Genomic DNA, 23,454 nt, shown 5'->3' with positions numbered 1-23,454 from the left:
ATTCAGCTCTGGCCCCTGGCTCAGCTGTGATTTTGGCTCTGGTCCCATCAGGCTGTGGCTGCAGGTCTGACCTCTGTTCAGGCTGTGAGTAGAGATCAGGAGCCACCTTGGGCCTCTATCGTGTCTCCAGCCCTGTCTTTGGCAATGGTCACAGCTCCAGGACCCATCCTGAGCCACAACTTTGATTCTGGTCCCATCTTGGCTCACAAGCTTGTCCCCAGCCTGATAATAGGGCTCTGACTCCAGCTGCAGCTCTGGCTCCCGTGTCTGCTCTGCCCCTGCCTGGTCTTTGACTCTGCTCTGCCTTTCTCAGTTTATGACTTTGGGTCCAGCCTGACATGGGGCAGCAGCTTTGGCTCTGGTCCCTGCTTGGGCTGTGACTGGTGCAAATGGAGCTGTTAACCTCAGCTTTGTAGAGATACTGGAGTGAGACTGCTCCCATCTATGGCAGCAGTTTGAGCTCTGGCTCACCTCAGGCTGCTACTGCAGCTCTGGCTCAACACTGGGTTGAGATTTTTGCGCCAGCCCCATCTTTGGCCATAACTTTGGCTCTGGCCATTGTTCAGGTGGCTGCTTTGGGTCTGACTCCGCCTCAGGAGGTTGCTGTGACTTGGCCACTGTTTGGGCCATGGCTTTGGCTCTGGCCCTATCTTGGCTTGTGACTTTGTCTCCAGCCACATCTTCATCTGCAACTTTGGCTTAAGTTACAGCTCAGGCCACAAACTTGGCTTAATTTCCATCTTGGGCTCCTGCTTTAGCTTTGATTGCAGTTGTGGTTCTGGATTGGTATTGAGCTGTGAATTAACCTCTGGCCTGCTATTGGCCAGATGCTCTGCCAACAGCTTGATGGTACATGACAGCTTTGGCTCTGGCCACGATTGGGAGGCTATTACAGCTCTTATTTGGGCTGCTACTTCAGCTTCAGTCCTGTGTCAAGCTGTGACCTAGACTCTGGCCACATGACCATCCACATATTTGTCTCTGCTTTGATACTCAGTTGCAACTTCGCCTTTGGTCCCTGCTTGGTTCATGACTTCCGCTTTAGCCCATTTCAGGCTGCAACTTTTGCTTCTTGGGCAGTGATTTCAGCCCTGTTCCCTGTTCAATGACTGGTGGCTACTTTCAAGCCATATCCACTGTGAAGCCATGAGTTTGGCTCAGTTTTTGGATCAGGGCTTCAGCTCTGGTCCCTGCTCCAGCCCCGGTGAGGATCATGGCTTCTGCTCCAGTCCCATATTGAGCTGTGACTTTGGCTTTGGCCTCATTTCAAGGCATAAGTTTGGCTCCAGCCCTATATCAGACTGTGATTTTAGCTCCAACCCCATCCTGAGATGTAACATCAGTGGTGGTGCCATTTTTGCTGTATCTTTGGCTCTTGCTCAATCTCAGACCACACCTGTGGCTCTGGCCCCTATTTGGGTTGCTAATTTGTTCCTTGTCATATCTTGGGCTGTTACTTTGTTTCTAGGGGAAATCTTGGGCCATGGCTTCAGTTCTAGCCCCATCTCTAGATGTGACTTTAGCTCCATTGCAATTTCAGGCCATGATTTCAGTTCCAGACACATCTTGGACCTCTGAGACAAGTCTGGCCTAATACCAGGTTGCTACTTCAGCTTCGGTACCTGTTTGGTCTGTGACTGTGGCTAGGGCTGGATAGCAGGTTGTGGCTGTGGCTGTAGCCCCATGTTGGTCTGTGGCTTCATCTCAGTGGCATTTCAGGGCACGATTTCAGCTCTGGCTCAATATTTGGCTGTGACTTGGGTGCCTGGAGAGGTTACCTAGAACAGAAGCTAGACAGAGTAAGAGAAATAAAATAGGTATTTATTTAAAAGGCCTTCAGAGGTTACACCTTGGGCAGTACAAGAGCCTGGTGACCTTGGTTCACAGGCTGGGAAAGGATTGTTTTGTTTCAGCTGTGAAGAGAACTTGCTAACACTTTATATGAAGTTCAGAGATATATACTAATGCAGTACAGAATCTGAAAAATATGAGACCTAAAACTTCATCATCTTCAGTTCCTGCCCTGTCTTGGACCACTACTTGCCTCCAACTCAAATTTGGCTGTGGTCCATGCTCAGACAGTGAGTGCCACAGCAGTCTGGGCAGCAGTGTAGGCTCTGGCCCTACCTCTGGCCATGGCTTTGGTTCCAGCCCATCTTGGGTTATGAACTTTTTGGCTCTGGCACTACCTCAAGTGGCGATTGCTGTTCTGTCCTGCTACTGGGCCATGATTTTTGTTCCAGTCCCAGCAGGGATGTTATTTTGACTCTGGACCCACCTTTAGCTGCAATTTTGGCTCTGGACAGTGCTTGGGTTTTGATTTTGGCTCTGGCTCTGCACTGGTTTGCAGCTTCAGGTCCAGTCACATCTTGGATTGTGATTTCAGATCTGCCCCCTGCTTGGACCTTAACATCTACTCCAGTTCCATCTTGGGGCCCCAATTTTGACATAGATTCCCTGCTTTGATCACAGCATGTACTCTGGACTTGGGATGCCCAACTGCAGGCCCAGCCTGCTCAGGCTTACAGGTGAGCACTGTCACAGTTTCAGGTCCAGCCCAGTTGCAGGTTGTGACTTGGTGATGCTGTGCAGCAGTGTTACATGTGAGGCAGGGAGCAGACAGCAGTGGGAGAGGTTGCCAAAGCAGCCATTTCCCTGCTGTTCATGTAGTGATGGATGTCTCAGTCCTGGTCTCACCACATTTCTGAAGTTTTGCAGAGGTGGAGGGACCCACACCTCCACCCACACTCTAGAGCCTGAAGGGACAGCCCTTTCCCAGGAGGATGCTGAGAGGTAAAAAGGCAAGCCCTGGTAGCACTGACTGAATGGTCCTACGGGCAATAGAAGGTGCTGCTGGGCTTCTCTCTGGGCTTTTCACCTCACCAAGGACTCCTGACGCGCACTGGGCACTCCCTTGCTTGGGTCACTTGTGGGCTGCCTCAGGGCCTCTTGGTGCTGTGGCCAAACTGCTTTCCCAGGCCATGGCACCTGCTCCCCTGTCCTTCTTTGCTGCTGAAGGCACTCACTGATGCTGTTCCACCTTAAGGGACACTGCTGCCACACGAGTGTGCCAACTGTGCTGGCCTGGGTACCAGAAGAAGACGCTGTCCCCAGGTGCCCCTTTCTTGCCCCAGCCTGCCAGCAGAGTGCAGGCACAGTGCCTCTTCAAAGGGTGGTGGCCTCTGGCTGCCAGCCATGCAGACTCATGCTAAGGCTGACTGTCACTAACAAGAACTGCACCTCAGTATCATGGCAAGATAATTTATAAGTGAGATACAGGATGCAAGCCAACTTTAGCCTAGTTAAAACTGCAGCATAGCTGGGTACCTGCTGGGCACCAAGTGGCCTTACATTCATTCCCTGGGCGGCCCAGGAAACTCCCCAGGTGCTCCCTGCATGAACAAGGCAGAGGTTCCATATAAGGCCAATTTGAGACAAGGTCACTGGTACAAATTGTCACAGAAGCTCTCCAGGTCAGACTTCCAAAGTCTTGAAGATTTTCCCTCTCACTTTTTATAAATGGATCCATGTAACTCTGTGCTTTGTCAATTGACATGCTGGGTGGAGGAAGTGGTTGTCCCAGAAACTCCTGAAGCTTCTCCATGCTGCAAAATTGACCACCTACAGAGAGGAGGCACTCGGCAAGAGGCCCTGTGAGCTGTTCCTGCAGCTGCAGAAATGATCACACAGGACAGTTAACTCCAGGTCAATCAGTTTTTGTACTTGGCATGAGTAGAGATGGGTCAATAAACACTGGAGCGGTTACGGGCCAGCTGGGCAAGGGGGAGGGCAAGAAGAGGTGGTGTAATGAACAAGTTCTAACATGTCTAAGGGCTAAAAACTCATCCTAGGGCACCAAGGTGCCCCTGTGCAGTCCCTGCCATGTGTAAAGAGATGGATTCAGTGAATTGCACTGAAAGGGTCCCATATGTGGCCCCAGACTGAGAGTGACCATGCAATGTTATTGGGGCACACTCTGGGCTTTGCAGGGTCCTGCGGGACATAGGTAACACTGCCCCCAAAAGTGGGAAATCAGAAGAAATGCCAACATCAGAAGACTGTGTGCAGGAGGACAGTAAGGAAAAGCACACTAAAAGAGAAAAACAAAATAGCATCTATTAACTCTAGTCCTTAACAGTAGTACGTAGCAGTGTAAGAGTTCACAGAAATATTTTTTTTAATAATTTTTATCAGAAACATGGCACTTTCTATCTTCAGGTCACTGAATATACAATGATTATTCCTCACAACATCCCTGTGAGGTAGGCATTAGATTGCAGTTACTATTTAACATGTGGGCAGAGGCAGAGAAGTATGTAATGAATCCTGCACAATTAAGTTAATGAAGTTCAACTCACTTAAACATGGAGAAGCCCTCAGTGACTTGAATGAGAATGGGACAATGGGGCAGAGCTGATATTCATCAGCTATATTTTTTTTTCACTCCAGCCAATTGCAATGCTCAGGGTCCAACTCCATTGCTTCCCCATATCCCCCTGGAAAAAGCACCTTGGTTAAACAACTTACACATGCTGAGTTGCTACAAGTGAGATCTGTAGTAGAAATAGGAAAACCAGACTTCAATTCAGCCTACATGTGAATAAAACCGAGAGAAGTTTGCCTGCCCAGCCAAATGGAACACTTTCAACTTAAGTCCTTTATGACATCTGAGACAGCATTTCAGCCTTCAGGTATGAATAAGTGTTTGCTTGACTTAATCTAGGGGAAAAAAGTTTGGTAGACTGTGATTGCTGTCTCAGAAATCATGCTTATTTTAGTCAAATTGTTTTACTGAGGGAGGAGGAGGAACTTTGGGTTTAACTCTAACTTTCCAAATATTTAAAAAGCCCCTTAGTGTAGCAATTTCTCAAATAAACTTTTCTTTCAATTTTTTTTTGTTTCAAAAATGAAATAGAGCGGGTTTGTAAACTTTAACACAATGAACAAATCCTAGTGTTTAATATACAATTATTGATTTTAATGACTTTGTACTGTAAATCAACTTCAGGAAATAAAGTATACTTGACAGTATGGCTACTGTGATTAACTCATCTTCCTATAGCTTTCAGTTAAGATTTCTGAAGAGATGCACTGTTCAAGAAAGATTCATAGTCTCAGCCCATAGACCACAGCAGCCTGGCAGAAGCCAAGGAAGCCATTGTAATGAATAGTAGCTGTTGCATCAATTCCTTCATGTGCAGTATCAGTGACAATGGTCTGCTCCAAATTGAGAGATGATCACGATTGAAGATGCTTGGGTCCACGTGCTCTAAAAATCTAAACATGCTGCTCTTCCCAACAGAGAAATCTTCATTCTTATTTAATGGAAGACTCAGTCTAGTGGAACCATGGCTGTGCACTATGATGGGAGAAGAACAGAGTGGTGGCTCTTGGCAGAAATTGCCTTCATTTTGAGGAAGAGGGTGTGGGAAAAAAAAAAGAGGGAAGAGTAATTCTTAACATTATTACCAAGGGACATGTTAACTTCTAATGTGAGATTCACTTTTCCTTCTGAAAATTGAAACCTTTAGGTCACAACCTCTTCCCCAAGGAACTTTAACCTTTAAATCCATGTTGCAATTGTTGTTTCCAGACAAAGGGTAAAAAATAGAAAAAAAAAGAAAAAAAGCTCAGAAGTGCACTTTGCATATCCTGCCTTACAAAGGGTTAAAGTGCTAAGTTTGATATATCCAAAAATTAAACATCTCTCCTACTCCTTTATTTTTTTAAATGAAACTTTCTCTTTGGTTTCTTGTATCTTCCCTGTAATTTTATCCTTTGTTTCCTCCATCTTCTCCGTAATTTTATCCTTTGTTTCCCCCATCTTCTCCGTAATTTTATCCTTTGTTTCCCCCATCTTCTCCGTAATTTTATCCTTTGTTTCCCCCATCTTCTCTGTGATTTTATCCTTTGTTTCCCCCATCTTCTCTGAAATTTTATCCTTTGTTTCCTCCATCCTGTCTTGCAGGTATTCCTTTACTGGTGGTGGTGTGGACATGTAGCCGTGCTTACGTAGGTATTTAACAGTGACAGACGTTCCTCCCAAAGTCACAGTGTATCTGGCAGGAGTTGCAATCTTAAAGAAACCAAAGAATACACCACATAGATAAAATAGGAAAATAATATCCAGCAAAAGGTATTTTTTTTATGTTGAAAATTTATTTTGACCAGTGTCAGATTCTAAAGATATTTTCAATTTATAAGGAAATAAGCCAGTTTACAGTGAGAAATGCATACCTTTTACCTAAAGTATCATTTTGTCAGAGCCAGCAAGGGCATTAGACCTCCCTTAAAAAAACTCATCAACACACAAACTCTCCCTGTGCAGCTTGTAGGACAAGCATTCAGCATCTTGATGCAATTCAGAACAGACTGCATGTGAACACCGAGTTTCTTCCAACACTTCCAGATCTCCCAGCTATAACAACATCTTTAACTGTATTTATTTATTGGTCTCTTTTAGGCAAAGTTGGAAAGAGTCGCACTTTCACATTTTGTTTGGGAAAGTAACCCTTTTGAAAACAGGCAAGAAGGACATCACTTTTAGAAACAAAACAAATTGAGTGGCATGTACAGCAAATACTGTACCTTGTTTTTGAATGGTATGACATGTTTCAAGTTTCCCAAACACAGACTTTGCATATATAAAGCATTAAAAGGAAACCCAAACCTGAATGTAAGTAATTGATTCCAATGACAATGAAAATACTTGAGAGTGATGGACATCTAAGGGGAAGACAAAAAATCATCTAGGATAAAAATAACTGTCCTTTTATCTGAAATTCAATGAAGTGTTTAGATTTAACCTCTTTGTCCCTGCTAATTATGTCAGGGATACAGAAGAATAACTTAATTGTCATCTCAGAGGGCTGCAATACTTCTGCAGCAAAGAAGTTATTTTAGAAATACAGATAGACTCCTTGAAGGAGCACAGAACACATATCAACTTGCATGGAGTATTTTTGCCACAAAATGAATGCTTAAGTACACGTAGCTATTGAAGAAAGCTAATTAATTCTTTCTGCTGTAAACAAGTAAACCCTGTTTAGTTCACCAGGCAAGACTTGAGCTTATTTACAAACTATAATTATACTTACTTTATACAATGCATATGCAGTTAGTGCATTTCCACTCTGGGAATTTTTCAGGATGTCTACTACGCTGTCTGGTAAGCCAATCAACTCTAGGAATGGAACAACATTCACCCCACTATAAAAGAGAAAAACATTGGTAACTTGAATGGGAATTTGAAACCTGAACAGTAATTTAGAGTACCATTTCTTTATTACACAAACTTCATAATTTGAAGACAAAATGGTTTTTTATCTAAGCAATAAACTTATAAGATTTATGTTTCTGACCATAGGAAAATTAATGTCCTTTTCAGCATTTCAAAAGGTGACCTATTTATATTATCTCTATTGGATGGAATGGTTTCTAACTTACCTGTGTCCCAGTTTATGTTTGAGGTAAGTAGATGTAATGGTGGTAAGACAGCTACTCAGGCTCCAGCTGTACATATTCAATTTCATGCTCTGTTTTGCCTAAAATTACCTTCTTTTTTTATTAAAATTTCAGACAATGTTCTCCATTCACTTCTAAATATATCAAACATGGAATGTGGCAAAAGAAAAGGAAGCAACATGTTACATGGACAAGACTTCAGGGGCTTTGTGCTCAGTTGTTCTACTGTGTCAATAAAAGGTGTCAAGATGGTGGAGGGAGCTCCTATAACAATTTCTTTCTATTTGACATCCATGAAAACACCAAAAGAGAAAGGAAAGCTCATCTTTATATTATAGAAGAAAGCTACACACAGTTATACAAGACCTGAGTTTCCAATATTTAGAGAGTTTATATTATTGGTACCATTATCTATTTCTATCTACTATTTTAAGCATTGTTCTGAGCATGCAATCACTTTAGCATCAGGAACAGTAAGAGGCAGTAATTTACCAACAGTTACTAGAACCTACAGTCTGAAGGTCTACTCCCAGAGTAGGGAATGGAGACCTAGTAGGAGCTGAAAGACAGCTCTAACTGTGCCATTTCATAAACCATAGTCTTGTATGACCAGGCATTCTGAGAGTTATTTTTCCACTTCAAGAGAGCACTGCTCCTGTGGTATAACAAACTGGAGCTTTGTTATAATTAGTTTAATTAGTTTCTAGTTGAATATTTCAGTTGTTTTCATCTGCCAAATACCTACTTTAGCAGCAGGCTTTAGAGTTTCAAGAAAAGTAATCTTCACTCAATGTGAAATGTCTGGACATAAGCATCAACCTGAATTTATTCAAAGCAAAATATTTTTATAGTTCAAGACCTTTATTCCTCTGACATGAGCTAAATTTAGAATGACATTTGGATCTATAGCTCCCAGAAAGGGCAATTATGCCAGCTGGTTAGAGTAACTAAAACAAACACTTGTGCAGTAAGGTATTCTGATGTCACAGTTCCATCCTTGCCACCACAAACCTCGTTGTTTCATGCTTTCTATTATTAAATATACAACACCAGCAGTCCAGAGATAAACATTTGCTTATATTTAGCAAACTATTTCCAGATAAATAAAACCTCTTTCATCTGAACTAGCAAACTAGCAGCTCATAATTGATGTAGTAGTTTTTTCTGATAAATGCCATTTTCCAGAATGGTATCTAGCACATGCTGTAACTAAAAGAAACTAAAATTAGAATATTTAGTTTATCTCTTTTTTTTTTACCAACATAAATATTTAATTTCCAATTAAAAAGTATGGTCTACAGCAGCATTTTTTTCAGTGGATGGCAGGAAAGACAGGAAACAGAAACAAAAAAGGAGGGGATGATAAACATTGTGAACAGCTAAGGGAGGTAAATCCATGAAGTGAAAATCCAGTTATGAGGAAGGACTGGGGATGAAGAGGGGAGGAAGTGGTAACCTGAAGTCCAAGGGCAAAAAAAAGGTCTATAAAGATCTCAATTAGCCATTCATAATCAGGATTCCAAATCCCTATCTTTACCTTTTGAGAGATTACTAATAATTTCAATGCTGTTTACATCCACTCATCATTTTGGTGAGATGAGCATTCCTTTAAATGTCAGCACCATACCTGGTACACAGCAATAACTGCATGGTAATTGTATCTACATGACACTCTCATGAATCCTATCTACTTTCAACGTTAACCTTATGCTTTAGTCAAAAATGTAGCCACATTTCTCTTTTAAGTATAAAGGCACTTTTTAAAAGGCAATAATAATTTATATGTCCTTTCACTAGTAGATCTCAATTCAACTCTGGTATTGGGCACTGCAACAAAATACCAACTTACTTCATGGCTGCATAGTAAAAGGATCCAAACCATACACTGGAAGTCACAAGGTGCACTGGAACCATGACTTTCCCATACTGCTTAAAAGTTTTCTTAAACCTCTGAACAAGACTAATTGATTTATCTTGTAATGGATCAGGTTCTGAAGAATCTGACTCTGCAGGGCTCTGCTTGGGCGCATCAGCGGCCGAAGGTAAAGGATTTCTTTCTTCTGGTACTTTGTGAGAAGTGTCTGCTGGCTGTGATGGAAAAGCAGTTTTCTTTGAGGCAAAGTGAGCTGCACCTGCATGAAGACATCGTTTAGGATGGTCCAGTGCCAGAATCACTTTGCATCCCACATTAGGCAGCACAGACTGTCCTTTTAAGCACTGAAAGACACCGGTGCGAGGGAAGAACCAACACGTCCCATGTGCCAGCTGAGACGCAGAATGGAACAGACTCCGCTGCATTTTGCTGAAGTGTGGATGAAATTTCTGTAAAGAAGAAAGAAGAGTAAACAAACTGCATTTCAATGGTGTGATTTCTACTTGCTCCAATGCCACTTAAAATTCTCAAATTTTAAATGGCTTTCTATTCTACTTTAAAGAGGTTTTCCTTATCTTTCTTTGCAGAAATAGTTACCTTCCAGAATTAAGGAAATAATTTTCTCATTTTTTCAGCATTCTGAACTAAAATAGTCCCTTCACTTAACATACTCTGCTCCTCACTGCTAAAATGATCACTCTACTCCCAAAAAACATTCTTAGGAGTTTAGTACTATCTACTGCTTTTATCTACATTACCTGGCACAGCCATTGAAAAGTTACTCTTAAACTTCACTTATAGTAGCATCTGATAACTTAGGTGAACCTTGAGTCTACATAAATGCATTATAAATTCACTGAAGTAAGTGCAATTAAAATTTATTTTTGGTGTCAGTGCATTCTTAGTTTTGGTAAAATTTTTCATTTTCTATACTATTTTCAGTAGAAGTTCATAAAATTGAAAAACCTCAATAGAAATAATTATTAATGATCAAGCAATAGCCTAAATAGTAACACATGTAACTGTAACAGCCTGCCAGTAATGCCTGTCAGGAAGGGGGAAGGTACTGTTGAATGTCATATATTAACATGAGCAAAACTGAATTGCAATTTTCCAAACATTGTAATGCAAAGAATATTTTTAATCTGTGGAATAACCCAGTTAACTTTATGATTTTGAATACTTACCAATTACTCCTGAAAGTTTGAAATAACTATTGAGAGCTTCCCCACAAAGAAGAAAGCAATTTAGTTTTGCATACACAGACATCAAGAAATCATTTTTACCCCTCAAAATGCATGCTTTGAAATTGTGAAATACTCTTTCCTTTCCTTTATTCAATGGTTGCAAGTTACAGAACTAACACTCCTTCCCTCCCCCCCCCAAAAAAAGTGATGCTAAGTGAGGTAACAAATGCCACTTAAGTTAGTCACATTACAAGTTTTGTACATTACTAATGCTTTTCCATTTTTAATTGTCACAACAATTCTTTATCCAAACGAGAAATCATTGAAATTTAATTGAAATGTCATATCTGCTTTCCCTTCATCTTATATATATGCCAGGTGCTTTAGCAGTGAATTTTTCTAGGCTGCAGAAAATGATGAATACTTCCTAACATAGGAAGAAGTTTAAAAAAAAAAAAGTGAAACCATACATACCCTTTATTACTTTCTAGATATGGTAAGGTGTGTATCTTCAAAAAGTTGCAGCTCTTCTACTACTACCTTTCAAATATATGTCTTGAACACACTGAGGCCCCTGCTATAGTGAAAAAAGGGCACATTTAGAGAAATAGCAACAAGAGCAAATTAATCCTATGAAAATTTATTTCTTGAATAAGCCTGAAACCTTGCAACTGAAGAAGTTATTGGTGTAAATTCCCTTTAGAATACTGACATGCTAATGGGAGACTTTTTCTGTGTAATTTCAGAAGTTCCTCAACTTTGAATCACTGTTCTCTTCCAAGAGAGGAAAGTTTCATAATCCAGATGGCTCTGTTCGAACAGTCCTGCCTGTATGTTTTCTAGCTAGTTTTACGCTACTGTTGTACTTGAATTAATAGAAATTACTAGAATTACAATGTTTGATGTGGGGAGAAGACGAATTCCTAGGTTTCAAACTCCCTGGGAACCTCTGCATTGCTTGTGACACACACTTTTGTTGAACTCCTGCTAACAGGAGGTACTGCATCAATGGGGAAAAAGGAACTTGTGTCTCTATATAAGGAAGCAGTTACTCTGTCCTGTTGAGTTATGCACTCGGTGGGAGTCAAGAAGTGCTGCTGCTGCTCATGGAGCAGTAAATCAGCTACAGGTACTGCCCCTCCACGACTCAGTTTTCTGTAGGACTTCATTGGAAGCAGCAATTGCTTCTGGTATCTCTAGTTTTACAAGAAGCAGAGATTCTTGCTTATTTCTGAAATCCAAACGCAATTGCTTCTCAAAACAAGAAGTAGTGAAAACACTCAGTAAAACTCAAGTGTTCAGATGGCACTCTATCATATGCCAACTACTTAACTGATTTATAGAAATTGTAACAACAAACTTGGAACATGACAACTGCATTCCTTGCCTACTGCAACTTACAATTCTTTCCTGAGGGATAACATTCTCTACAGAGAACTGTTTTCCTCTCTCACTAACAGTACACAGCACTGAGCGTTTGCATTAAGTAGATTTTCTCAATATCCAGCCAGCAGACTCAGCAAAAGGCATCCACTTATGGGAATCTGGAGGCTCTTGAGTCAGACTTCTACTGTTCACCAGTACCCTATTGAAAAATACCTAGTTCAAACAAGCTTTGCAAATTGCAGCATGGGGGAAACCATAATTTTGAGTAATTTATGTTATTAACAGGACACTGCATTCCAGCAGCCTTGGGAAGAGATCATTCTTCAGCACAGGACTGAGAAGCTGAACAAGCATTTCTGAATTTTTCCACTCCTTGTAGAGCATTTACAGTAGCACTTCTCAGAGTACTGTTTCTAGGTTTTGCATTCTAGCACTGTCCAAGCACCTCTGACCCAGCAGAGTGGCTGCAGAACACTGGGGGAGGAAATGGTTCCATTTTCCTGAGTGTGGGTCACCACTGTGTCCAATGCTTCCCAGGCAGCCCATGACACTGCTGTGATCAGTAAATGAATTTCAAGGTCTTTGCTCACTGAGTTACATGCACCATGTAAAACTTAAAAATAGAATGTCACCAATGGCTTTAGAGCAGAGAAAGTTCTGGGGCTATTACAAGACTTTCCATGCCACTTTTTGTTCCTGTATTCTCAGATGGACTTGAAAGTCATTAATTAAAGGCTTTTTTTTCTCCATGATGGATGACCTGGCAGGTCAAAAGGAATGTTATCTAAACATCTACAGTAGACCCTGAAGAGGTTTTGCACCTTGTAAGCAAGTAGTATGGTTCTAGTTGATATTCTGCATAACTGCTTACTGTTTGTTTCTCCACTTTAAAATGTGGAGAAGCACAATAGCTTGGAATGGTAAGATATGACAGTGCTTATGTTTGAGAGAATAAAAGATAACGTTTTTTAAACAAGGTAAAAATTTTCCTAATGACCTTACTGTGTTTCACAGGGAAGTGCTTTGCTTATTTAAATGAACAAAGGAGAGACCTTTTGAAGCGTTGGTACACTGAGTATTACACTGCTGTCCAGAAGCACTGGCATGAGGGAACTATTATAAAGGCTACAGCATGATGTAGGAAAGGCACATGAATAAAGTAACAGATTAATACAGCATACACTTTGTAAATTCATTTTAAAGAAACAAATATTTTTAAAGGGGCGATGGGCGCAGCTGCTCAATTGTTATACTTCAGTTACTTGGCTCAACAGTGCAAACAAATTTTTATCAGGACATATATTATTATGGTTGAAGATCCAAATAAATATGAAACTAGCTGTTTCATCCCTCTTAAACATGAGATGAATACAGAGAAACTTGTCCTTTAAGACAGTTAGTGAGAGGAAGTTCCTAAAACCCTGTGCACTCAACAGGCAGCAGGAAGTGTGTCAACCTATGGATTTGAGACACAGATTTTTTCTCTAAGCATAATACTTCTCAAAGAAATTACTGGAGCTACACAAGCTATACAACTGCCCCTGTAACTTTAGGTTGTTAAAAACACTCAGATTCTAAGGAAGTCAGGACAGTAATCTGAATGTTACCCACAACCGCACCTAGTAACTTGTGAAAAGTTGCTTCATTTTAGTGTGTTTAACATTTTTCCTGCTGTTACATCATGCTGCAAAGATACAGAAAAGGACAAGAAGGCACAAGCTCCAAATACCAAGGTGAGAAAGCACTTATCTATGGGGTGGAGCAGGGGGAAAGGTGTTTTAAAGCATCTTAGATTACTTTATTAGTTTTCTCTTAAAAATGCCACAAAGAAAAAAAAATCTGTCTAACGACAAGTATAACTCAAGTTTTCTGCTCCAAGAATTCCATGTGGTCAGTGACAGAATAGGTAGTAGCTACAGAAACCATTAAATGCTATGCGAACACTTGTGATATGGCCTCTTCTTCAGCACTGTCACATCCCAGCTAACTATTTAGTAGGATCTGCAGCAGACTGTAAATTGAGCTGTAGAGATATTGGCCGTTCAAGACAAACTCCTGGTTGGGATTCTTGGACATCCATTTAATTCCTGAAGGCACCCCTGTCTCATGGTGAGCTGTTAACAAGGCCTCTGACATAAAGGGAGTAGTCTAGGAGCCTCTTAAGGAAAAATACAGATCAGCTTCTCATTGCAGCGCTGGAGGTTTTGTTTAGGAAACTTCTGTACTTGTGTTATCATTCAGATCAGCTTTGGCATAAATCTGATATACTAGAAGAGCATTCTAGCTCTCGCATTTGCTCTACTTTCCAGTGATAATTAGGAAGCAGATATTAGATTTGCTTTTTGTTGCCGAGGACAACAAAAGTTCAGGAATTTTAAATGCCACAAAGCTGGTTTATGTGACTGTCACAAAGTCATTGGCTTTGGATGTGTGCTAACACATTCTATGCAAAAAAAAACTCTGGAAGATCTTTGGAAAACACAGAAGGAACAGGCCTGGCCAATACAGGTATGGCAAAGGCTGCTGTGGATATTTACTGTTGGAAAGAGAAAACGTGTCAGAGATACTGTCAGATGAAACTTTCATCAGGATAATTTGTCTAAAAATGGTTACCCTGCTACAATTAATGTTTTTTGAGTTACCAGAAAAATGAAAATATAAGGAGTTGGTGGTACATAAAAGATGGCAAAAACTTTAGTGTTAAGACAATGGCAAAAACTTCAGAGTTAAGTTTGTTTGTAAAAGAGGTCAGAAAGCATCTGAGGAATTGAGGGTATAGTATATGTAGAGAACACTGGATTATTTTCTCAGTTATACCAGAAACACTCTGGACACAATATGTAAATTTGGATGACTTTAAAGCTTTTTCACTTGTTCTGTTACTGTTTAAAAAAAGAACATTAATTATACCACAGGAGAGTTCCCAATGAAAATCCATGAGCTTTTTCCACTCCCAAGGCACCTTTCTATGGAAACAGAGAATTAATTTACATTCTTGTCATATTTAGTGTAAAATCTAGAAAACTTTGAGAATTGTGTGTGGCAGACACAGTAGAATTTAGAAAGGAAACAAATCAAGTTTTCAGAAATCCTTTTCAACTCATCTTTCAGATGGCATAAAAAGCAAATGCAAAGCTCTCATCCAAGCAGCTCAGTTTAATAAACAATACCACCATATTGCTTACATTTTTGCTAAACATAATAAAAAAACCCCCAAAGCTTGTTTTCAGATTTAACTTGTTCTTTTCAAGAACTCATTGCTAGTATATATAAAAAAACCCCAAAACTGATTTTGCCAAGCTTATAAACCAAAATAAAAAAATAAGAAAACCACAATTGAACTGAAAACATACATGGCTGTCCTAAAAGTCTGGGAACATATTTTAAAATAATTTTAAGACTAGTGCAATACATGCAAAGCATTGTTTTTCTTAAATACAATGTAAAATAAAACTATAAACTTCTTGGTAACTGCAAAGGGTTAGTACAGCATGGAGTCACTAACCATGGATGGGAAAGTGGCAGTGCACAAGGACTTTTTATGCTTTGTATTAATACCTTGAGTGCATGAATGAACATTCAGAATTTCCATTTTGACTTTTACTACTTTTGCAGTATCACTCAAACAATCTGTGATTCATTCTAAACTAAGAAACTTGCTTATAATTTGAAGTTTGGGCATCATTAATTGTGTAGTTTTGTCTACCACTCAGGACTGTCTGAAAATATAACACCACATTTTAGGTTAAAGGGAAAAATGCAAAATAAGTCACAGTGGAATTTATTTAAAACTTGGTAAAATCATGTTAAAACGGATAAAAGACTAAACCCTTGCAGACAGACAACTTTAAAGCATTAGCCTCACCCTACCTCTACACTATTTTCACTTAGTAAATGCTATGCTATAATTTTTTAATTGATCATATTATTACAACTCAGTACTGCTAAGTGGAGATAAGACAACAACTGTGTTATTCTTATTTTACCTAAACTACTCTTCTTGCTAAAACACCCTGAGCAAAATGAAAAAGTAAAATAAACTTTTCCACAATCCTCACACACTGAGTAATCCTCACTGCTACAATCTTCTGATACTCAAATCTTAAAAAGGACAAGAAGAAGTAGCTTTAGGAAGAATAAAAGATATTGCAGACGTGTAAAGTCTGCACACTGGATTCAGAGGACAAATAAAGCAGGAGAATGTAATGCAATGCCTGTGTGTTGAATTATACATCTGGAATGCTAAACAGGAGCCTTAACAGCACAGTCAATATGTCCATGGTAACTCCATTTTCCTCTGGGATGGAAAGTACTGGATCTTAAGATTACATGTAGCTGACCATTATATTAAAATGTGAATGCTATCAAATGCTTCTAAAAGAAAGGATCACAATCAGCTGTAGTGCTTTCTGCTCTCCAGAACTGTTTTTAATAACTGGTGCTATTCCATCTGTTAGCACTGGTTCCTTCTTTCACAAGTTTCGTTCTGCCCTCTACTGAATTTTTACGTAAGTACAACTCAATAAAAAGGTGTCTGCTGTGTATGATTCTGTCCAACAAGTGTTACTGGATCATCCTCTATATTAGTTCCAGAGCCTCTCAGAGGCACATATCAATGAAAAATTTGGCTTTTAAAGTGCTATCTGGTTTGATTTTTTTTGGTCCATTTGTCACTCTACAGACATGTCTGCAATAAGCAAGGCAGAGAAATTATGCTTATAGATTGCAACTAAGCTTAAAAATAGGCATATTATATATCTATGCTAAAAAAGGTCAAAAAAAAGTCTCATGTTAGTTAAAAGCAGGGGCTGTATTCATCTGCTTCTTCACAAGACCTTCCACTTTAGGCTAATGATCAAAGTAAGACCTGATTCGCTTTCTATTCCACTTAGGTATTAACTTTCTGAATCCTAACAGCTTCTTCCATCCTTGTATCTCCCAAGGTATCAGTAGTTCATTCCTCCTAGAACACTTGTGGTTGTCTCTCAGAGGGTTTCCAGCCACAGGGCCCTTGCCATGCATGCTGTAGGGGCATGAGTGTAGTGGTCTGATGTACAAAGCAGTGGAAAGCTTCTACTGGATAACTAACAGGGGCTGGAAAGGGACTTCACATAAGCAAGCCTCAGATCTGCAGATTCCTGCATATGACCTGAACTCCCTCAAGAAAAAAAACAACCCACAGCTGAACTAATGAGGGGTTAGATGTTAAAACATGAACAAAAAAATACACAGATCAGTTTTCTATACTTCATCAAAATATTATTTGAGAATCTTAGGAATAGTACATTGTATTTGACAAATTCCTCACCTCTTTCAACTCACTGAGCATCTCAAGTGTTTTGACTCTACACTTTAACACACGCTGAAATGCACTGGAAATATGGTTATTAGTTCTATGTTCAGAGCTCAGATATTTCTTTTATGATGAAATACAGAGCTGCAGTGCACATCTCTTTTCACTAATAGAGTCATCAACGAGTCAAAAGGTTGCTGCCAAAAACTGAACTCCTGCTCAAGATTTCCTCCTACTTGCAACTTGGATTCTAGCAGCCAAGCTCATTTTTTAATTCATAGTTTGTCTGGTCACTCAGCACTTCACTGATACAGACAATGTGGATTATAATAATTAATTTTCAAAGTCTTTGGAATTGTAATAAAGTATTTATTAATGAAAAATGTAATTATACAATTAGTGACACACTGCAGATACAGTGACTTTTACAAAAACAGGTGGTACTGACACAAATAAAGTTCAGCCTTTTTGCCCAGATCTGTTGGGTTTGTGGAGCAAGGTTCTGGTGGAGGGTGGGCTATAGGGGTGGTTTCTTTGAGAAACTGCCAAAAGCTTCCCACATGTTTCAGAGAGCCAATGCCAGCTCCAAGAGAGACTCACTGCTGGCCAAGGCTGAGACCATCGGTGATGGTGGTAGAGCCACGGGACAACATGGCTAAGAAGGAAAAAAAATTGTTGCAGAAATGTAATTGAGGCCAGGGAAGAGCAGAGTGAGAACATGAGAGAGGAACAGCCTGCAGACACCAAGGTCAGTGAAGGAGGAGGGAGAGGTGCTCCAGGCACAGGGGCTGAGACAAACCAGCAGCCTGTGATGCAGACCATGGTGAGGGAGCTGTGTCCCTGCAGCCCATGGAGGTCCAGAGAGGAACAAGAGATCCACCTGCAGCCTGGAGGACCCCACAACCAGAGCCGATGAATGACAGGAGGAGGCTGTAGGAAACCCACACTGGAGAAGGTCCTGTAAGGACCTGGGGCAAGAGGAGTCCATGCTAGAGCAGGTTTGCTGGGAGGACTTGTGATTCCATGGGGGATCCATGCTGGAACAGGCTACTCCCGGAGGACTGCACACAGTGGAAAATTACCCACGCTGGAGCAGTTCACAAACAACTGCAGCTCATGGGAAGGATTCATGTTGGAGAGGTTTGTGGAAGACTGTCTGCCATAGGAGGAACCCTCTGCTGCAGCAGGGGAAGGAGTCCTCCCTCTGTGGAGGAAGCAGCGGCAGAGAAAACATATGATGAACTGATTGTAACCCCCATTCCCTGTCCTCCTGTGCCACTGAGAGGAAGAGCAGGGAGAGAACTGGGAGTACAGTTAAGCCCAGTAAGGAAGGAGGAGTGCCAGGAAGAAATGTTAGGATTTGTTTTCCCTGTCATTTCTGTACTCTGATTTGATTGGTAATAAATTCAACCAATTTCCCCACACTGAGTCTGTTTTGCCTATGACAGCAAGTGATGACTGATCTCTCCCTGTCCTCACCTCAACTCAAGAGCATTACATTGTATTTTCCTTTCCCTGCCCAGCTGAGGAGGTGAGAGGTAGAGCAGCTTTGGTGGGCACCTGACATCCAGCCAGAGTCAAACCACCACACCAAACCACAGAATACAACCTTAGATATTCAAATACTTTATCTTGACTAATTATAAAAGGAATTTATTAGGAATATGCTTAAACTTCGATCTTAGAATCAGCTTTTTACAGCCTTCTGCCCCACCTTCCACCGTGACTACCAAACCTGTTTCCTTTCTAGTCTTGATAAATGCCATTTTTGCCACCTTGGATCTTTACAGGTCTTGTCTCATTGTTGTGTTTCTTCTCTACATAACCCAACAGCAAGCAACAGTACTATCTGTAATAATACATCAAGTACAAATTATATTATGTAATAATTTTTTAAAGACACTTAAAACAACAACCTCGAAGTACCAAGTCTTTTACTCATCAAATTCACCCAAAATGCTTCTAAAGATGCCCAAAAAACATTCTCAAGGAATGTTTGTAAGGCTTCTCCGAAGCCTGACAATTAGGAACAAAGTAGGAATAAAAGTAAACCAGCAGGAAACTGGAAAAAAAAACGTCCCAGCTTCCGTAAAAACAGAATTCACAGTGGAAGCAGTGGGTTCAAGATTTTTTCATTTATTCTCTCACCACATTTATTTCACACTTTCAAACACTGAAAAGCTGTCATTTTTCCTAGCAAAAAATACAGAACGTTCATCTTTCAGCAGAATTACTGTTGGCAGACATTCACTTCCAGTACAAATCTTTTCTAAATATTCAAAGTAAGTGCTGAATTCTCTGTTGTGAATTCAAATTTCTCCATATGGGGAAATATGTGCAGTATCAATCAGAATATCTTGAAAAATTATGTGTGAAGAGGCTGATCATAACATTTACAGAACACACACACACTCAAAACCACAGTCTTCATCTAATTTTCAGTAAACGCTATTCCCAACATCTCTACAAATGAACGTGAACAGTTCTTATAAAAGAAGTATTATTTTTATTAGGGTCTTGATACCTGAGTGGCTACACCTTCTTGCCCATTATTCAGTTTACTGCCTTACACAGCATTTCTTGCACAGAGGCATGCAAACAACAAAATTACACCATCTTCAAGTGTCTGAAAGTACATCAGATTCAGAGAGCTGTGTCTTTACACCAGAAGGAGCTCTGATGAGACTTTAGTATTAGAACCCTAATAACATTCCTATTCACAGTCCGAAGCAGCAGCATTACAACACTGCTCTATTCAGATTGGGAAAGAATCCTATCACTGCAACACTGCAAGCTTTGCAAGCTCACTGCTTTCTGCCAGATGTCATCAACAAGGCCCAAGGCTTGTGGCTCAGCACAGAAACATCTCTCATCAGCAAGTACTCTCCTGTGGCCTGAGACAGCAGGAGGCAAAGGATGCCATCTAATTTTAACATCAGTAAAGCCAGTTTTTAAATTCACAAAATATTAAGAGTGAATAGTTAACTGCCTGGTATGTGCTGGGACTGAGCATTACCGCTGCAGTTAAAGGTAAGTGCTGTCACATTTTACTAAAATCTTTCACCAGCCACTTTTGGAAGAGATTCACAGACTGAATTCTTGTGAAGCCACTCATACATTCTTATTTCCAACCAACAAAATTCATCCATTGGGAAAAGCTATTGATTTGGTTTATAATTTGTTTATGAGCACCTGACTGTATTAACAACCACTCCCTTGCTCCATCCCTCTCCTCAAGGACATGGCAAGTCCTAAAGAGCTGCAGGGGATATCTGCTGCAATGTTCTACAAAGCCACAATCACAGCCACACAACTTGTTTGGTTTACATAAGAACTGTTACACAGGATCAAGGTCAATTCTCAGGACAAGATAAAACAGGAGATGCAGGGAATTAAAATTTATAGCCCATCTAAGTGTCCCTTTCATTTCCTGATGTGAACAAACAGAGCTTTACCATTCAGATGAATTTATTTCCAAGGGGCAGGGTCATGTCTGGAAACATAATAAAAAATGTGGCTCGTTTGAAGAAGATGAGAGGAAAACTGAGTGATGGAAGGCACTGGGCTACAAAGGGTTGGAGATTTTTAGAGGAAGCATAAAGTTCCAAACAGAGTAAATCCTCCAATAATGCCAATGCCTAAAAGAAGATGTGGCTTCAATCTCTACCAGACAAAAAGTCCTAAGTAGGCACACCACTCTGGCCTGTCAGCACCTGCTTAAATCAGAATTTTCTGGACAAAATTTAATATGGACAAAGTGTGTTGGACTTAACACACCTGTACTGGTACCTTCAAGACTCAGATACATTTATGAAAATAGAATCACAGGTGTCATCAGAATAGATCTTAAGGATTTTTTAACTGAATAACAACATTTTACTCTCACTGGAATTTTATTATATTGATGGGGACACAAAGAATGATGTGTGTTTTTTAGAGGTGTCACAACTCAAGACTCAAAAATTAAGAAAAAGCTCTGTAACTTAAAAAGTGCTCTTTTTTGTTTTTGCTATTGTCCCACTGCACAATCCATTCATCTCAAGTAAAAAATTCTACCAGGGGCACATAATTGTCATTAAGAATCTCTGACCCTGAGTTTGATCCTCGATCTAAAGTGATGGAACTAGGTAGTTACCTATCAGCATATCATAGTTAAATCCTTATGATCCATTCTGATGACACCTGGTCGTCCAGGAAGATTTCTATCAGGTTTTGGGCCCAGGTCTCAGTCCTTTCAGTGATTTTATTCCATTCCTAATACCGAAATATTGATGATTATGAATTTGCTTCAGCATCTAATTTTGAAAATAAGTTCATCTTCAACTATCTGATTTAACACCAAAAATAACTATGTTGGATTGTCTTTCCAACCTGCAGGACTAAACTGATTACAAGGAATTTGCTGAGATTCCATGAGCATTTTTACATTTTTAAAAATTAGTGTTCTTCCTGCTCTTGTTGTTGAATTTCTCATGCCCTTGTCTTCAAGACTAGAAAAAACTCCTGCAGATCCAGAAATATGCCAAGATGCAAACTGAGGGCTCTTATCTGACATTAGGGGACATCAAGAACTCCCTGTCTTGCAGAAACACACTTCAGTTTCCAAGCAATACCTATGAGCATACACAAGAGCTGGGGTGGTTTACATGCAGAAAAGACCATCTACAGCAAGAGAACTACACAGAATCTTTTAAAAACCAAACCAGATCAAAACTATTCTTACAGCTGCTATAGCCTGTGAAGCAGACCTGCCCACAGTCATACCACACAAGTCTTTAACTTCTTACATTCCTTACATACTCCTTAACAGTCTGAATTTATCTACTCAGTTTTTGCCATGTGGAAGCCACCTGATATCCACCTACCCAAATCACCAAATAATTTATTTTTTTTTTCATTCCCTGATGGAAGTGCCTCTTATACAGTGAGTGCAATTCAGTAACGCTGCCATAAGGGTCAGTCACACCCCTTTTACCTCAAACAGCCATTAAACAGAAAAGGAGATAAACACCTGCTGTCACCCCCACCTCCATGGAGATGGACAGTGGGGACATACTATCCTCTGTGCATGCAATTCCCACACTGAAGCAGCTGCAAGTCACATAAGCACAGGCAGCAAAACACATTCCAAATGAGGAACCTGCACCCTATCTCCTTCCAAAGCAGCAAAACTTTGGCAAACCATTTTATGTTTATACTTGCTTCAGCTATTACCTTGGGGTAATAGCTGAAGAACACTCTCAGTTTAAGAACTGGCTTTGGTAAGGAATTCTAGGACACTTCATGTACTGCTGTCCAATGTAAGGTTTTCTCTTTCAGGACAGTTGGTAGAGGGAGTTTTGGAAATAGACATTAGTGAGGCTGAAGTAGTTTGTAATAGCTGACATAGATCCATGTTTCACTTAACAGCCTTAAAAATTCTGCTGACTTCTCTGTCTGACTCCCTGGATATACTTAGCAGGAGTGGATTACTAATGAGAAACATAACATGAGACAATAAAACATTTGTACAGCCACTTCAAGCTTTCTGAAAAGACAAGACATAGGCAGGTCTAGGAAAAAAACCCCCTTAAGGGGCATAAGCAACCCGCGGTCCTTCAGTGGTAACATAGAACCATGGAATACGCTGACTTGGAAGGGATCCACCAGGATCATCGATGTCCTCTGCACGGCCAACTCCTGGCCCTGCACAGGACATCCCAAGAATCCCACCTTGTGATTGACACTATGGCCAAACGCTCGAGCTCTGCCAGGCTGGTGCTGTGACCACTTCCCTGGGGAGCCTGCTCCCGTGCCCAGCCATCCTCGGGGTGAAGAACCTTCGCCTAATATCCAGCCTAAACTTCCTCTGACAGTTTCGCGCCGTTCCCTTGGCTCCTGTCACTGGGCACGGGGGAGCCGGGATCGCCGCTGCCCTTCTTGAAGAAGTCACAGCGTGAGCTCGCACCCCCAAATCCCTTCCTCTCCACCCAGATGCTGCAGCAGCAGCCCACCGCGGAACACCCAGGCCCATCCAGCGTCACCTCCCTACCAGGAAATCTCTCTTTTCACCCCGCTTTCCTGGGTCGCGGCCGACATCCTTCAACGCCGGGCAAGGCGGACTGGTCACAGGGAGGGCAGCCGGGAGGAAGGCGCCAGCAGCCCAATCCCCCCACAAGCCGGGGCGAAGTGGGATCCCTCCCGATCCCGCCGGTCCCGCTCTCGCCCCCGCCGCGCGGGTACCTCGCGCCGGGCCCGCGCCGCTCCTCAGG

The 23,454-nt window shown here is 40.9% G+C and overlaps 1 protein-coding gene across 2 annotated transcripts in view; it reads right to left on the bottom strand.

The window, feature by feature from the left end:
- Nucleotides 1–4,153: 4,153 nt before the first annotated feature.
- FAM210A (family with sequence similarity 210 member A) overlaps nucleotides 4,154–23,454 on the bottom strand; it is a 19,718-nt gene continuing 417 nt past the window's right edge. Inside the window, exons 1-5 of one of the 2 annotated variants that reach the window (XM_014307964.2) lie at nucleotides 23,235–23,441; nucleotides 10,999–11,101; nucleotides 9,314–9,786; nucleotides 7,098–7,209; nucleotides 4,154–6,076 (exon numbers count right to left, since the gene is read on the bottom strand). In XM_014307964.2, coding sequence (XP_014163439.1) covers nucleotides 5,711–6,076; nucleotides 7,098–7,209; nucleotides 9,314–9,762 — 927 coding nt within the window. In that variant the 5' untranslated portion in view covers nucleotides 9,763–9,786; nucleotides 10,999–11,101; nucleotides 23,235–23,441 and the 3' untranslated portion in view covers nucleotides 4,154–5,710. Of the gene's footprint in view, nucleotides 6,077–7,097; nucleotides 7,210–9,313; nucleotides 9,787–10,998; nucleotides 11,102–23,234; nucleotides 23,442–23,454 lie in introns of those variants that run through there. The other variant, XM_031058877.1, reaches the window with a different exon arrangement.

This window comes from Geospiza fortis, unplaced genomic scaffold, assembly GCF_000277835.1.
Source record: "Geospiza fortis unplaced genomic scaffold, GeoFor_1.0 scaffold100, whole genome shotgun sequence".
NCBI lineage: Eukaryota > Metazoa > Chordata > Aves > Passeriformes > Thraupidae > Geospiza > Geospiza fortis.
The sequence above is the reverse complement of the archived record's forward strand: the minus strand, read 5'-3'. Positions and strand labels throughout refer to the sequence as shown.